At 52.0% G+C, this 16,865-nt stretch overlaps 1 protein-coding gene across 8 annotated transcripts in view; it reads left to right on the forward strand.

The window, feature by feature from the left end:
- The window catches only part of CHD2 (chromodomain helicase DNA binding protein 2), an 80,982-nt gene that overhangs the window by 12,072 nt on the left and 52,045 nt on the right, over positions 1 to 16,865 (forward strand). For 5 of the 8 annotated variants that reach the window (XR_006416171.1, XM_044445076.1, XM_044445078.1 and 2 more), the window contains exons 3-5: positions 10,689 to 10,908; positions 12,150 to 12,236; positions 12,903 to 12,968. Coding sequence is in view for 7 of the 8 variants with exons in the window: in XM_044445076.1 (XP_044301011.1) it covers positions 10,689 to 10,908; positions 12,150 to 12,236; positions 12,903 to 12,968 (373 nt within the window). In the remaining variant the exon portion in view is untranslated. Of the gene's footprint in view, positions 1 to 10,688; positions 10,909 to 12,149; positions 12,237 to 12,902; positions 12,969 to 14,184; positions 14,270 to 16,865 lie in introns of those variants that run through there. The other 3 variants (XM_044445074.1, XM_044445075.1, XM_044445077.1) reach the window with 2 other exon arrangements.

The following is a 16,865-nucleotide window of genomic DNA, read 5'->3' on the forward strand; positions in this document are numbered from 1 at the left end:
CCCAGACCATCATGTACTCATAATCTGTCATTTTGAGGATAACCTCTCATGCGCCTGATGCATGGGCACGACAGCTTGTGCCAACTAGATCTGCTTGTCCTTAAGGTGCTGCAGGAATCTCGATCATTTCTGAAACACTGCTGTCCCTTCCATCGTTCTTTTCCTGCACCAGCCTGGGTCTGAACTCCCCGTTTCCAAAGGATTTTCAGTACCTGTTTCAACTCCAGAACCAGTTTGAAATCTCAGCAGTGGGTGAAGCAAATAATGCACAGGCATCTGCCCCTGAGAACATGCAGAATGCTTTCCTCCTCATATCTGCATTGTTGCAGCATGGTTAGAATTAAGGAGTGGTGCGTGTAGGTTTAAAAGAAAAATCCCTTGGTGAGCAGAGTCTTTTACATTAGGGATGGATGTCCGTTTCCTTTGCTTTTTCTTCTAGCACTTTTTCTTTCTGAGCTTTTATCTGTCTCCTTCCTTCATACTGCCTCTGGAGCTCTTGCAAATGTAAGATGTGATCTTTAGCTTTTCCCATAGGAGAGAGAGGAAAATACATTTTTGTTGAAATGCTCGGTTTGTTACAAGTTCCAAAAGCTGCTCCCAGCCTAGGCAGATGGTGAGTCAAATGGCGTTGTATAATTATCTTGTGTTCCCCTGCAACTTTGTGTGGAAGAAAAACTGGGAAACATTGGAAGCTTATGGGATCTCCGAGCAATTGCGTAATGACAGCTTCTCCATGAATCTCTCAGGCGTGCTCTTCTGCATCTCTTAGGTCATGTCATGGTCTTAAGGATGTGGTGAACCGCGTTCTCCCCTCACGGGGCTCCTTCACCTTTGCTTGCTCCCGGACAGAGCTTTTATTGTGTAGTTGGCTTGCCTCATTTGCAGATTTTTGACAGGGCTCCAAAATGTCCTGTGTTCTCCCAGTGCCACTTCTCACTTCTTTCCTTACCACAGAAAATCCATCAGATGGAAACGGCATTTGATAGGGTTGCGCTAGAATCCATCACTATCCAGCATCTGCATCTTTCTCCTATACTCTATTTTAACTCCCAGTCTCCATTTTTAGTCCTCCGCTCCAGGTTTGTTTATCCTCTAGCCTAACCCAAAGGTGTTCTCACCATTTGGTGACATTTTGATTATTATGGGTAAGGATATTGCCCTACTGTGGATGTCATCTTGCCTTGTTTTTTGAATGGGGTGCATCAATAAAAAATGAAAATAATCCTAGCTTTAATTAATCTGGTATAATGTGTGGAGCTGAGCTAGTTCAGGTTAAATTCCTGCCAAAATACAGGGTACTATATTCTGCCAGAAATACATGTGACTACTGGGCATCTTTCTTTTACTTCCACCTTGGGAAATTTGGCAGGAGTCACAGGACATTTTGGTGGTGATGTTGTGACTCTGGAATGCCCTTCTGGCTGAAATCTTCCAGGCCTCCTCTGTATCTCACCGGAAACTGAAGTTTTACATTGTACATTTTACTTTAATACCTAATTTTTGGGCTGTTTTGATATCTGCTGCATCAACAGGCACCTGAATTTGCCTCCATTTTCCTGTTTATAAAATATATGCGTATATTGCGGGGCTTCATGTCCTCTCGAGGCCAGGTCTAAAGTGCTTATACCTGGTGCTGGGCGACCGAGACAGATTGGGAATTCTGTTGGTGTACCGTGCACCCTTCTGCCCATCAGACTCCCTGCCTGAGCTGAGGGAGATCGTCTTGGACCTGGTGTTGAAGACCCCCAGGATGTTGATCCTGGGGGACTTCAATCTCCATGCTGAGACTGTTCTGACTGGGGCGGCTCGGGACTTCATGGCCTCCATGACGGCCATGGGACTGTCTCAACATGTCATAGGCCCGACCCATGAATGTGGTCACACGCTGGACCTGGTTTTCCCAACGGGGCAGGAAGAGGGTGATTTGAGGGTGAGGAATTTGTGTCTGACTCCCTTGTCATGGTCAGATCACTTCCTCGTGAGGTTTGAGCTTGGAGCTGGCCCTTCCCTCTGTAAGGGTGTGGACCAGGTTGTGATGGTCCGCCCTCAGAGCCGAATGGATCCGGATGGATTCCTGAAGGCTCTGGGGGATTTTCTGGTTGATAAAGCTGGCGCTCCTGTTGATGCTCTGGTTTCACTGTGGATTGAGGAAATGGCCAGAGCGATTGACACGATCACTCCTAAGCGTCCTCTCCTGCCCGGCAGAGCCCGTTCATCCGCATGGTACACATCTGAATTACGGGTGATGAAGTGGGTTGGGAGACGTCTAGAGTGTAGGTGGAGGAAATCATGGGATGAATCTGACCCACACTCAAGAGCCCATTATCGGGCCTATGCTGTGGCGGTGAGGGCGGTGAAGAAGAAATTCTTCTCCACTTCCATTGCCTCCTCACAGTGCCGACCCGCAGAGCTCTTTCGAGTGGTACATGGGCTGATACATCGTGGCCCTAAGAAAGATCCTGTACCACCTTCAATGACCCGCTGTGACGACTTTGCCCGGCACTTTAAGGAGAAAATCGCTCAGATTCGTCACGAGCTGGACTCCACAAGTGATTCAGATCCTTTAGGGGAGATGCCAATGACTCCGTCTGGTCAGGCATTAATGGATGAGTTCAGTTATTGCGGCCCCATGATGTGGACAAGGTGCTTGGACAAGTACATCCCACCACTTGCTTACTCGACCCTTGCCCTTCGTGGCTGGTGACCAAAGCCAAACACGGGATTGGTTCCTGGATCCTGGAGGTCATTAACGCCTCTCTGAGGGACAGCCAGGTGCCCGCTCCTTTAAAGGAGGCGGTAATCAGGCCTGTCCTAAAGAAGGCATCCCTGGATCCAGAGATGGCTGCCAATTATAGACCGGTGGCCAACATCCTGTTTCTGGGCAAGGCGTTGGAACGGGTGGTGGCGGAACAACTCCAAGCACTCTTGGATGAAACTGATTATCAGGACGCAATTCAGTCCGGCTTCAGACCCGGGTATGATACTGAATCTGCCTTGGTCACCCTGTATGATGACCTGGGAGAGAGACAGGGGGAGTGTGTCCCTGTTGGTTCTCCTGGACCTCTCAGCGGCTTTTGATACCATCAACCATGGTATCCTCCTGGATAGACTGGCGGGACTGGGAGTAGGAGGCGCTGCTTGGCAGCGGATCCGCTCCTACCTCGATGGCCGATTCCAGAAGGTGGTGCTGGGGGACCATGTCTCTGCGCCATGGCAGCTATGCCATGGAGTTCCGCAGGGTTCCATTTTGTCGCCCTTGCTATTTAATATCTACATGAAACTGCTGGGAGAGGTCATCAGGTTTGGGCTGTGGAGTCATCAGTATGCTGATGACACCCAGCTCTACCTCTCTTTTTCAACCAATCCAGGTGAGGCAGTGGCTGTACTGAACCGATTCCTGGCCGAGGTAATGGGCTGGATGAGGGCCAATAAACTAAAACTCAATCCAGACAAGACAGAGGTCCTGTTGGTAGGTGATTCGAGCTCCTGGGTAGGTGACTTGGGCCTTGTCCTGGATGGGGTTGCACTCCCTCTAAAGGACAGGGTCCGCAGCTTGGGAGTGTTCCTCGACCCAGAGCTGTCATTGGAAGCTCAGGTGGTGAGGAGCGCTTTCCTTCAGCTTCAGCTTTGGCTGATCCATCAGCTGCGCTCCTACCTGGAGGAAGATTGCCTAGCAACAGTGACACATGCATTGGTTACTTCCCAGTTGGATTTCTGTAACGCGCTCTACGTGGGGCTGCCCCTGAAGACTGTCTGGATACTTCAGATGGTGCAGAACAGAGCTGCCAGGATGCTGACGGGGACTGGGCATTATTCTCAAATAACCCCAGTCCTCTATCAGCTCCACTGGCTTCCCATCAAAGCTGGGCTCAAATCAAGGTGCTGGTTATTACCCATAAAGCCCTAAATGGCTTGGGACCTGGATACCTAAAGGAACGCCTTCTTCTGTATTTGCCCTCCTGCCCTCTGAGATCGGCAGCAGAGGCCCTCCTCTGGGAACCCTCCGTGAAAGATATTAGGAGACAGTACCCGGAGGAGGGCCTTCTGTACAGTGGCGCCCCATCTATGGAATGTGCTCTCCAGAGAGGTCCGCCTGGTGCCGTCATTATATGTTTTTCGGTGGCAGGTTGAGACCTTTTTATTTCATCAATATTTTAATAAGTTTTAATATGGTATTTTTAATATTATATTTTAACTGCAGCCAGAGTGGGTCGATTTGTTTATGTTGTTGATACTTGTTATAATTTATTTATATTGATATTTGTATTTTATTATGTAAGCTGTCCTGAGGCTTTTGCAATAGGATGGCATATAAATATCACAAATAAATAAATATCCAACTAAGTATCTTTTTAATGGTAGATCGAAAACATTGCCAGGTCCTCAATCCATGGCATTATGGGAGGTGGGTGCATAGCCTTCCAATTTTATAAAACCAGTCTTTGAACTCTCTAAAGGATTTCCATTTGTTAATTTCCATAAAGCAGGTGGATAATTTAAAGAGGACGTATAGCAGTGAATATAAAAGACTGTTCCAGGACAAAATTTATCTGTGTAATAGCCTCCTCCTCAAAGGACGGGGCACTTGCACCCCACTGCCAGCAAGCAGCTGAATTGAAGAGACTTTTAGCTGTCCAGTAACGAGCCATACCTAAAGCAGGTAGAGGTCATGGCGGCGATTCGTTGATTTGGCATTTTGAGGTGTCCACAGCAGCTTGTCAAATCCCCAGATATTCCCATGGACCCGAAAAGGTTGGGGACCTCCGTCAGAGGAACCTCTCCTCTACGTACTTGCCTGGACCCTTCCACCATCTTTTCAGGACCTTCTCAGTGGTGGCACCCCATCCCAGAAGGCTCTTCTCAGGTGGATTACCTGGAGCCTGCCTGCCTAGGAGGAACATTAGACTGAGAGGATGACTGTGTGAGAGCAGATGGGAACTGTGGAAGCTGGGTTTTTCTGGTGCTAGTCACAGGGGCTCCTTCAATTCACCGCCCCCCAGCCGAGAGTCCCACACTGTTGGATTTTTTTGTCTGTTTACTCAGAGTAAAATAGGCACACTGCTTGTGTACATTTTGCTTTAACTGCATGCAGCTAGAACAGAAATGGCCTCTTTCTGTCTCACCAAAGTCGAAAGCCTGGATGGTGCCAAACGATGCATTACCTGGCCTTTGCACAGCAAGATGCGAGGTGGTCGTTGTGCTACCTGTAATGTCTCCCACCTGGCCTTTTCCCCCAGAAGCAACAGAATAAGAGGTGGCAGGTCTTAGTGCATCCTTCTGATTTTAGGTGTCCATCCTTGCATTTATTTGTAGTCCGGGTAGAGTTTTTCAAGGGGAGAAATAGGAAGGGAGATCTGTAAGATGGTGGAAAGTGGAAGAGAGGATATATGTAAAATGGCTCCTGGTTTACTTCATCTCTGCAGCTGGTCCTTTTCCAGCTGTTTCCCTGCTGCCCCCTGCCAGTTTCCCGAAGAAGTGCATCTTATTTTCACTCTTTCATGATTTTCCCTTTAAATAATTCACCTTTTGAATAGGCTTTTAAATGCATGTTGCATTGTGTTTGAAAGAAGTATACTTTTAAAGCACTCAGCATTCAGTATGTTGTTACAGATAACATTATTTTACATTTGGCCACATTTCATTGTACTGAACTTGAAAGTATTTCTGAATTTCAAACCCCTCTCCAATAATTTAGTTAACAGACAGTCCTATGCATGTTGTTGTTGTTGTTGTTGTTATTATTATTATTATTATTATTATTATTATTATTATTATAACATTTCTATGCTGCCCCTTGCCGAAACCTCGGGGCGGCTTTAGACTGAAATAAGTTGAATATTTACCCCACATGGGCTGGGGAAGGCTTTGAACAGTGGAAGTTATTTTTCTCTAAGCATGCATAGGTTTGTAGCTTAGTCAACTTGAAGAAAACAGCTTTTTTCCAAAAAAATAAAAAATAAAAAATAAATAAAAATAAAAGGGCCCTTGTGGAAATCTAGAATGTCCCATGGGAACAGGAAAAAAACATGCTGATGAGTCAGGAAAAAGTCTGACGGACTTTAAGATGGGACAGCTGAGCTTCTGAAGCAGGACAATCTTAACATTCTTTAACATTGTTTATATATATATATTGTGTACCACATTTGCAGAATTAATGCTTTCTCAGAGTCACTGAGAAAGAAAATAGGAGACAAAAATCATCATCGTCTTGTTATTGCAAGAGTGCGGATGTGTGAGTCTGTGTAGTGCATGCAAGGAAGACCTGTGGTATCTTTGTTGTTGTCTTTGTCATGTGCTGTCAAGCTGTCCCTGGCTTATGGCTATCCTCCGCATAAATGTTCCCCAGGATGAGCTGTCCATGGCAGCGCTGCTCTGCTTTTGCCAGCTCAAGGCTGCGGCTTCCTTTATGGAATCGATCCCTCTCGTGGCTGGTCCTCCCTTGCGTCTTCTGGCTTCAACTTGCCCTAGGGAACGGTTTTCTCCGGGGAAGTCTGGCCTTGGTTTCATCATCATCATCATCATCATCATCATCATCATCATCATCATCATTATAACATTTCTATGCCGCCCCTTGCCGAAACCTCGGGGCGGCTTACAACACAATAAAATACATTGAAATACAATAGAACATAATAAATTACCATCATTTTTGCTGCCAGGGAAAGCTCTGTCTTGGATTGATCTAGGGCCCTCGTGTACATCTTTCTGACCGTTTAGGGCAGGAGTCCCCAGACTTTTTCAACAGGGGGCCAGTTGAAAGGTGTCGGCGATGGGCGTGGGCCGCCAAGGCGGTGCAGGCAGGGGCTGCAGGCAGGGGGCGCAGGCCGGGCCAGGCTGGGGGGTGCGCAAGTGAGTCCAAGACGATCTCCTTGCGAGCAAGCTGCCTCTGGGTGCGCGCATGGCGAGGCGCCTTTTCTCCGAGCGAGTCCAAAACAATCCCCGCATGAGCAAGCCTCCGCTGGGTGCGTGCACAGTGAGTCCAAAACCTCTGAGGCAGGCTAGATAAATGGGCTTGGCGGGCTGGATCCGGCCCACGGGCCATAGTTTGAGGACCCATGCTTTAGGGTATCCCCAAAATTCTCCTGCAGCACCATGCTTTGAATGCATCCGTTTTTTCCAGGCAGTTTTCCACTAATGCATTTGTCTTGACAGAAACTCTCCTGGGCTGTCCCTTTCTTCTCATTACCACTGCCACCCCCTCTTTGCTGCAGTGCACCGATCTGTGCAAATCTATGCAAAATGCTTGTGGAGGAAGGGGTCTGATTTTAACAGAAAGGTGACTGGGCCTGGATGGATGGATGGGAAACATTTATTCTTTGATTTTAGGATGGGACATAGGAAACTGCCGCATCCTGCTAAGCCAGACCCTTGGCTCAGGATTGTCTGCACCACACTTCTCCTTCCTGGTGCCCCCCCGCCCCCAGGTGTGAGGAGCGGCCTGGCTCCCCGGGAATGATGAGGGTGGCAGGCAGCACACCTGGAAGGTGCTGGGTCGGAAGGGGGGTTTTTAGCAAAAGGTAGGTTTGGCCCCTTGCATCCCAAGTGGCCGCATGTTAATTTTGCTCCACAGGAGTGGATGGAAGCCGCTGAGAGCCCAGCCGACTGCCCTGGCTTGGCTTTTGTAGCTCGATGATGCTGGAGCGTGATCCAGATGTGTGGGCCCCAGGAGGATGTGTTGCAGCAAATACATCTCTAGCGTGTCTCGCACACTTAACATTTGCACTGTCAGCAGCTCTCCTGGGGTTCAGGTGCGGGGGCTTTTCCCAACCAAACCTAAATATTTTGAGGATCACAGACATGAGTAATACATCGTACCTCAGAGCTGGGGTCCTCAAACTTTTTCAACAGGGGGTCAGTTCACTGTCCCTCAGACTGCTGGGGGGCCCGGACTATAGTTTGAAAAAAATATGAACGGATTCCTATGCACACTGCACATATCTTATTTGTAGTGCAAAAAACCAGGAGAAAACAATACAATATTTAAAATGGACAATTTTAATCAACATAAACTTATTAGTATTTCAATGGGAAGTATGGGCCTGCTTTCGGCTAATGAGAAGGTGACACCCCAGAAACGAGTCCGCAGCAACACAATGAGTATAAAACTGATACGATGAGGACCATTTCTGCAGAGAACAATCATGAGCTCATCATGAGCACAGAGCTCATTTACATATGTTGTACTGTGATCCACAGGGGATCGCTTTTTGGAAAGCGATGGACAGGCGGCGATGAAGCGATCTGTCGCCTCCACACCACCTGTTTTAACCGCCGTCTCCAATAGCAACCAAATGACACTAATAAATCTGCACTCACATCAGTGCACACCCATAGAAATACATGGCGTGTGGCATCCTGCATCAAAATTTGCATTACAATTTATTTTTCATGAGCAAAAATGAAGAGGAGAGATGGAGGGGAGCAACTTCTGAATCTGCTAAAAATGATGATTTTTTTTAATTAAAAAATAAAGGAGCTTCAAAAAAAAGAGAAACTCACTGACTGTCCGCTCGGTCCTGCAACCCAGGTGTATCTCTGCAAATTATGTCTCTGCATATAGTCTGCAAAGATGGAGTCGGGTCGCAGGACGTAGTGAATATTCAGTGAGTTTCTCTCTCTTTTTAAACCTGTGTTATATTTTTTTAAAGTAAAACATGTTTCCTCCGCTCGCTCGGGCTGCAGCAGAAGCCCAAGATGACGCCGTGCGGCTGCCGAAAGGGAGAGCGTGACACGGGGGGAGCCGTGAGGTTGGGGCCTTCGAGGAAGGATGGTCCCTCGCAGGCGCTCCCGGCTCCAGGAGCGGGAGGCCGGAGGGGCGGGCTGCTTTCCGAGGCCGGGGCCAGGGCGGCGAGGGGAGGGACGGGGCCGAGCGGGGCGCCCCCCGCCTCTCCCCGCCACGTGGCGGCCGCTTGCCCACAGAAGGCCATGGCGGAGGCGCAGGAGCCGCGGCCTGCTCCGCCTCAGCCTGTCTACCCCGCCTGGCGAGGCGGCCGTGGCTCGGCCCGCAGCCTGGGGACGTGGCTTGCACTTTTGTAGTTTAAAAAAAAACCGGATTAACCTTATTATATGGAACATTATGGGGAAATTTGATTCGGTTTGCGACCAATTCGGTTCATGACCAGAATTGTGGAATGAATTAAGTCCGTGAACTGAGGAACCACTGCATTTAGAAAATAAAATAAATCTGACACAGAAACATTCATTAATAAAAGTATTATATAGTTAAAATATATTTTAAAAGTTATACTTTTCTTACCTTCTATCTTTTCTTTAGTGTCTTCGTCTCTCTCCCTTTCTCTTCTGCCCTCCTCTCTTCTGTATTCCCACTCCATATTCCCTCTCTGTATTCAGAGCCAGTGCATGCGTGCGATGGGGGAAGAGCCAGCACACGCGCAGTTGAATGGAGCTGTCACAATTTGGCGTGTGCGCCGGCTCTCTGCTAGTCTCCAAAACTGAAAGAGTTTCAGAGAGTGCCTGCGCCAGCTCAGAGCTTTCGGACTCGTTCGGAGATTGTTTTCTCCGAATGAGTCCGAAAGCTCTGAGGCGGGCTGAGTAAATGACCTTGGTGGGCCATATCTGGCCTGCGGGCTGTAGTTTGAGGATCCTTGCCTCAGAGCATGTGCAAATTGCTTCTTCACTTAACACCTGTGTTGCATATATGTAGTATTAATGGGTGGGGGGGCACAAAGTCCCTTATTCTTGCCCCTCCCTGAGTGCTCCCCCCTCCGCACTTCTGTTCATGGTGTTAAGTGTGTCTGTGTTGTTCTTGATCATTCTGGGGAAGGTTCTGTTTAGTGCATAAAACGCCGTCTCCAAATGCGGTACCAGAGAGAGTCAGCATGGCATTGTGGCTAAAACGCTGGATTGGGACACGAGGGACCCTGGTTTCAGTCTCTGCTCAACTGCAAAGCTCCTCATGTGACTCCATGCCAGTCCACGGATTCTTAGCCCACCTCACAGGGTTGTTGTTGTGAGGATAACATGGGGCAGAGGAAAACTTTGCAAACTTGGGGCCCTTGGAAAGGGAGAGAGTACATTTGTGTAATGAAAATAACTGGGACTGCCAGTAAAGGGCACTGGGTTCCCACTGGTTTGCTATTGTTTTCCTGCCTGAACTGGGGAGCGAGCCAGCTCAGCTCACAGGCAGAGGGTCTTGCATGCTGAAGGCTGCCTATTTCGGATCCTGGCCACGGACCAGTCTGAAGAAGCCCAGGCCCGGTGGCCAGATCAGCCCCCTGGACTTCCCCGGGTGGCACCCTATACGTCTGGAGCACACCTCCACCCCCATCGTCCAGAGGCCCACTTGGGTCACCCCCGTGACCCTTTTTCTGCCTTTCTTCAGCACAGAGACAGCCTTTCTTGCAATGCTCTCCTCCCACCTGGCTGCTTCCCCTCCACTGCTGACCACTGGGGATTTCCGTCATTTCCCCCACATTCATGAACGTTTTGTTACGGGTGCCAAGAGCTTTCAGGGCACAGTGGCAGCAGTTTCGAGCCTTTTGACTCTGTCCTTTTGCTTCAGCGGCCCCCGAGCGCTTCTCGAGAAGCATTTCGATGCCTCTGTGTGGAGACAGAGTCTTGCAGATTTGTGTAAACCTTTGCACCAGGCGACTGCACAAGTGTTTGAGGATGCGGGAGCGTCAGTGTGCCTGAAGTGATGCTGAAATGCGCTCTCTTTTTGCCTCTAGTCACTCGGCCTCTGAAGAAGCCTCGGGGTCCGACTCTGCCAGCCAGTCGGACAGTGAGCAGGGCAGCGACCATGCAAGCGAATCCAACAGCAGCTCGGAGTCTTCGGAGAGCCAGTCGGATTCGGAAAGTGGGTCAACGGGTTCCAAATCTCAGCAGACACCCCGGGAAGCCAAAGAGAAGCCGGCTTCCAAGAAAGAAAGGATAGCGGATGTCAAAAAAGTACGGCACTCCCAGACTCCTTGTACACGTGGCTCAACAGTATCCATGGCCTGGTCTTGGGGTGAGGTGGCGGGGTGGCCTGGCCACACAGCCATGGAAAGGCCTCCTGCTCTTTGGTCTTTGGGTCTGGGTGGCCAGCTCCGCATGGATCTTCTGGGTTCCTTCCACCAGAGGTAGTGTGTCTTGCGGGGCCCGAGCGTCTCTGATACAGGAGTTTGAGCAACTGCAGGGATGGATGGGGAAAAGAGCTTCCGAAATGATCAAAAGGAAATAGGGCAAAGGGCTGTCCAAGCTGCCCAGGCGCAACGTCCAAGAGAAACACCTTGATGCTCTGAGGCACGAGGGGAGCAGTGCGAGGCAGAGCGACTAAGCCCACTTTCCCCAACTCAGTGTCCTACGGATGTTTTGGATTACTAATCCCAGCATTTCTGGCTGTGAGCAGTAATGGCTGGGGTTGGAGGGAGCCCCGGCCTAAAACCTTCGGAGGGTACCAGGCTAGGAAAGGCTGCCATGAGCATTTATTACCTCTGGCATAAAAAGCGTGAACGCTTGCTATTCATAGCTATTTCTGCTTGTGTGGATCCGTGGCATCCCTTATAAAGGGGCTCGTAGACGAGGGTTGTCATCCGTTTCTGACGTTCACTGCAATGCAGCGCGCTGGTGGGTGGGCACTGCTTGGGGATTGAAAAGGCGATTGGACCAAATCATGGCGGCCTGGTCTCCTTCTTCAACCGAGCCTCCATAGGTGGATGCAGTCTACTTCCCGGTGCTGGAGATGCAAAACAGATCCAGTCGCCTGGCACTGGTTGGGTACACTTTTGGTCGTTCGGGCCTCATGTTCTTCTGAGCACTGAATGCTGCTTTCTGTGTTTGGCCAGTGGCTTCGAGGTCCATAGACTTCTATTTGCATGTCCAGTGCTTCCTTCAAGCTAACTCGGGAAAAGTTCTTTCCATGCACCGGGGCAAGTGCATGTGTGGAGAGGGGGGCTTCTTGCATTCATTGAACGGGGAGGGATCCTTCTTGGCTGGAATCTCTAATGCACTCTGGAGGGCAGTGTGGTGGACCTGGTCCAGTGGATCCGGGTTCAAGGCCTGCTTAGCCCCAAAACTTACTGGAGGGTCTTGGGCCAGTCAGGCTTTCTCCGCCCTACCCCTCCTCGCCAAATTCTTGTGGCAAAGTTTCTTAGAAGTCCCCTGACCGAAGGATGGCTTGCACCCCATGATTCTGGTTTGCTTTGCAGATGTGGGAAGAGTACCCCGACGTGTATGGGGTGAGGCGGTCGAACCGAAGTCGGCAGGAGCCTTCGCGCTTTAATATCAACGAAGAGGTAAGGCGGGCGGGGAGGAGAAACGAGCGGCAACGAGCTCTTGGCCAGGGTGGAAAGAGCCCAGCTGCTCTGGCCAGTGTTGCGTTGCAAACGTCGAGGTGTCGGTGAAAACGTGGTGGCCGCGTTTTGCAATGGTGAAGCACCGTTCCTGCAATCTGACTCATCCGTGGGCTTCCCACGGCCGGTTGAGCGCTGAGGGGCCGCCTGCGAGGCAGAATCGTGCAAGCCTAACTGAGGTTCGGAGCGACGCAAAAGAAATGCAGGGAAGCAGGGACTCTGTTGCAGGAGCAGCCTGCTGGGGACGCATGGGGAAGGGTTCTCGTGCATGTTTCCAGTGTGAGTGTGTGCACGGTTTTGTTTTCTCGAGCCCTTCCTCCCCCTTTGTGTCTGTAGGGTAGCCCTCGCCTGAGTTCAGTGCATGAAACGGACTAGGGCTTTTTCATCTGTCGGCCGCAGCATCTCCCCCCTCCCCCCTCCCTCCCCCCCCATCATGTTGTATCGAGCACAGTGTGGTCTTGGGACTCGCCACTTTTCTTTGCTGTTTTTGTGGGTGGCTGACGCTTCTTCGTATCTATTTGGTGCATATCTCCCCCCCACCCGACTCACAACACGACTGATTTCGAAGGAAGGAGGGTAAGCAGCGGTTTCCCCTTCTGTTTTTTACAGATGGAGAAAATGAGGCTCAGGAAAGTTCAGAATCAGACTGAAAATGTCCAAGTTGGAATTCCAAAGGTAGGCACCTAAATTTATATTCAAGCACCTGAAAATATAAGCGGCACCCGGCGCTCCCGTTGGGGAGTTCACTAAAAATGGGTCCATTTATGCTTGGGTGCCTATATATGGATTTAGGTGCCTAGTACCAGGCACCCGTGTTGGAATGGTTTGCCTCAGCATTTAGTACTAGGACCCTCGGCTCTTCGCATCCATCTCGAGGTCTCCTTCAGCGAGATCTGATTTGCTGCACCGTGCCATGTGGCTGACCTTGGAAAGCGCGTCTGTTTCCCTCTCTTGGAGGTCTTTTCTCTCTCTTTGGGCCGACCTTTGCATTTTCTCTGTCCACCAAAGCACTCGGAGCCGTCTCCACAGTTTCTGGTCCTACGTTCATCGTGCCAAAGTGTCGGTGGAGCTCAGCTCCCCCACACGGCGACACACAGGGACACATGGCGAGGCCGCCGCTTTTCGTCCAGCTGCGCCGCTCTGTCACCCCTTGGATCCGAGCCCACCGCCTCACCTGCTCCTCTCTGCAAGGAGACGGCAGTGTCCGTATGGAGCGCGCTTCATCCACAGGGCGGCTGTCGATTGTGGGCTTATCGCTGCTATTATTCACGGCAGCTTCGTCATCCTTAGCAGTAATAGCGTTGCTCTGCAGTGTGAAAAGAGCTTTACGGGCATTAGCGAGTCAGTCCTTACAACAACCCTGTAAAGTAAGCCAGGGTTCTTACCGGAGGTGAGTGAACCGAGGAAGGGGGCATGAGAAGCGTGACTGCGGCGGCTTAGTCCATGAACCTGTGCGTGTTCAGACAGGAAAGAGGCCTGCTTTCTGCCTAAAACTGCTCAGGATTGCACCCTGAGGTGAGCGGGTGGCAGAGGCAGAATTAAAAGCAGGCTTGTGGTTTGTGGCATGTTTGCAGGCACAGTCCTCCATCTTGCGTCCCTCGCGATTGTGCCTGGAAGCCCACCACTGACCACAGTACCCTGTAGCCAGCCTGTTCCATTTCCCCAAACCTGTTCCGGGATCTTGGGTGGCACTGTCCCCACGGCCCCCTCCGTCTCCTGGTCTTCCTCGGCACGGTCGTGGGTGGGGTGGCCTGGTCTTTCCTGCTGGAACGCCCACTCGGGCTCTGTCTAGGTGTGCCGGTGACAGATTCTTCCCGCCCAAGCAGGTTGGAAGGGTCGGGCGGAAAGGGCAGCCGTCATTGACCTCCGCTTTTGTTTCCCTTTTTCCAAGTTCCACCACTGCCAGGCTCGCTGGCCAAGCACACCCCCACCCCAGGGCTCCGCTGCAGACCCGAGAGTACCTGTTAGGGGCTCAGGTAAGTCCCTTCCTTTTTTGTTTTACAATATTATGTGGTCTCACGTAGGATGGGCTGTTTGCTCCCCGATACCTCTGTGGGTTACGCGACCAGCCCTGCTTTCTTCTTTGAAAAAGATCCTTCGTCAGCAAACTTGGCTATGCCACACAATATTGTAAAAGCCAAAAAAGAACGCTGGTTTCCCTTCAGGAGGCAAAAAAGAGCTGTCAGCAAGCCCACCGCCTCAACGCAGAGGAAGGCGCCTTCTGTAAGGCCTGGCCCAACCCAATCCCGCTCGGATGTGCCGGACAGCGGCTGAGGGCTCCTGGGAATTGTAGTCTAGCTCATCCGGAGCGGTCTGGGTTGGGAAGAAAAGCGTCTGCCGCTTAACGCTGTACAAGCCTGGCTGGAGGAGAGGAGGCCTGCCTCGCTGGGATTTCTGCCAGTGGATCCCGTGGCCTAGGAGGGTTCGCACAACACAGGGACGCTCGCCAGCAGTCCTTGTGCCGGCAGTCCGCATCCACCGATTCCCCCGGCCAGCCACGGCTTCGCGGGAAGCCCGAGCACCCACGTGGCCGGGTGCTTCACAGCCCCCTGGGACCAGTGCTCTTTGCCAGGTCGCTGGGTGGGTTGCACAGGGACAGTGGCCCCGGCGTGGGTAATTGGGAGATGGAGCAGAATGTGCCCGGCCAGCCTGGGTCGCTTGATGAGTCTCCGTGGCTGATCAGCCTCTGTGCGAGGGTGAAGCTGGCTGCTGAATTAGCACCGGCACCTCCTTTAACCAGCACATTTCTGCGGCCCCATGGAAGAGTGGGTCCAGGTGAGCTTTCCCCCCGTTGTGGAGGCTGAGAACCTGTTTCTTGGCTGGGCCACTGCAGGGAAGATGCTGAGGGACGCATGACGCGAGAGCCCCCCCTCAACGCAGCCTCCGGTTTGTTGGAGGCCGTGCTTCCGGTCAAAATTGCCCCTCCCTCGGCTCTTTTCCTCTCGCGCTCTGCCTTCTCTGCTTGGCACCTCAGAGAGACGCCCTCCTTGATGATTCACGAACAAGGTGTTCTGACTAGCCGAGGAAGGGAGAACGGGCAGTTGCGTCGGTGCTGGAGGTGTGCAGCGGGCACGCCTGCAAGCCTGTGGTTCGCAGCTCACGTCAGTTCTGGCTGCCAGGGGGAGTTGCCGGCCAAATTGCCTGCAAGGCCTGAAAGGGCCGGAAGAATGTCCTGGAAGAAGAAGCCCTGGTCTTCAGTGAAAGAGGCTTGCCCAAGAGCCTGGGGGGCCAGTGTCCTTACAGCCGGAGCCCTGGTTGTTCCCCGGGGCTGGTGTGAGTCTGTGGATAAGCAAGGCCCGACGACGGTCTGTCCAGGCTACCTGGCTCCTGAAGAGCTCGTGGGCTCACGAGAAGTGCGGCAGGCATCCGCCCCGAACGCTGCCAGCTCTCTCTCCTGCCTGCCACCTCCAGGGCTCGGGGTGCAGCGCCTGCCGGGTTCGGCCTGGTCGCAGAGCTTTCGGGGGCCGGGAACCAAGCAAACCGGGGCCGGTGATCAGCTTGTGCAAGGAAGCTCTTGTCTGCAGCGGAATCTGGTGGAGAAGTGGCGTGTCCCCCAGCACGGCCTGGAGGCTTTGCAGTGAATGGAAGTTGGTAGAGGGAACAGCCGGGTTGGGGGTTGTGGGGACCTAGGAACAGACCGAGCCTCAGTGTGCATGTGGAAGGATCTGCAGGGGCGGGGGAGCAGGGGAGTTCCTTAGAGTTGGAATTGGGGAGTGTTTAAAAAGGGGTGCAGGCCATTGCTCTTCACATGCTGCAGGCAACCCGTATGTGCATGAACTGAAGGCCATCAGAGGAACGGCGCCCTGCGTTAAGCTCCTTTCCTTATCTGGAAATACAGAGACCACAGACACCTCAAACACTCACGCGTCAAATTCCTGCCACGTACAAGTCAAATTCTCGACAGCGCTTCTTTTCCTGCCTTTGCTGTCTCTGACCCTCTTGGATTGAGCACCCAGCTTAGCTTCTTCTTCTCATCCCAGGCTGTTGGGCCTCGCAGTCGCTTCTGCTCTCCCTGCTAAGCTTCCTTTTGGGCAGGTGCGGGGCTTAAACAAGAACCCCGTTCCAGCTGGCTTTTTGTGCTGCCCACCCTCTCTCCCACACCGATCTCTCCCAGCATCATCCTTCCCCCTAAAGAAATCAGCAAACAGGGCGCCTGCCCACCTTGAGCCACACGGATGGACGCAGCTCCCGCTCTGCGGTGTGGGTGCGCCCCCTTCCTTCCACAGCAGAATCGCAGCCGCACGGGCATGAATCTGCAGGTGAGTTGCTCTCTGCTGGAGCAGCTCCACTTCTGCCTGACTGCTGCGTGACGCCCCTTTGCCAAGGAGCTGCGAAGCTTGCGCTTCTGGGCCGCGGGCAGGGCGGGGGCTGGCTGTGCAGCCTGTTTCCAGCCCTTCCCAGCCCCTCGCTCCCAGGCAGACGATTCGCTCCCTCCCACCCTTTCCCCAGGCAAGGCCCACTTTTGCCCCGCTTGGGCCCTGTTTGTCCCCGAGTGTCCGGAGCGTGCTGAAAGGTCTTGCCCTTGCCACCCTCTTGCCACGCTTCCCTGCGGCAGTCCCGTCATTATGTTCT

The sequence above is a fragment of the Varanus komodoensis genome, unplaced genomic scaffold, assembly GCF_004798865.1.
Source record: "Varanus komodoensis strain SLA01 unplaced genomic scaffold, ASM479886v1 scaffold46_3, whole genome shotgun sequence".
Classification (NCBI taxonomy): Eukaryota; Metazoa; Chordata; class Lepidosauria; order Squamata; family Varanidae; genus Varanus; species Varanus komodoensis.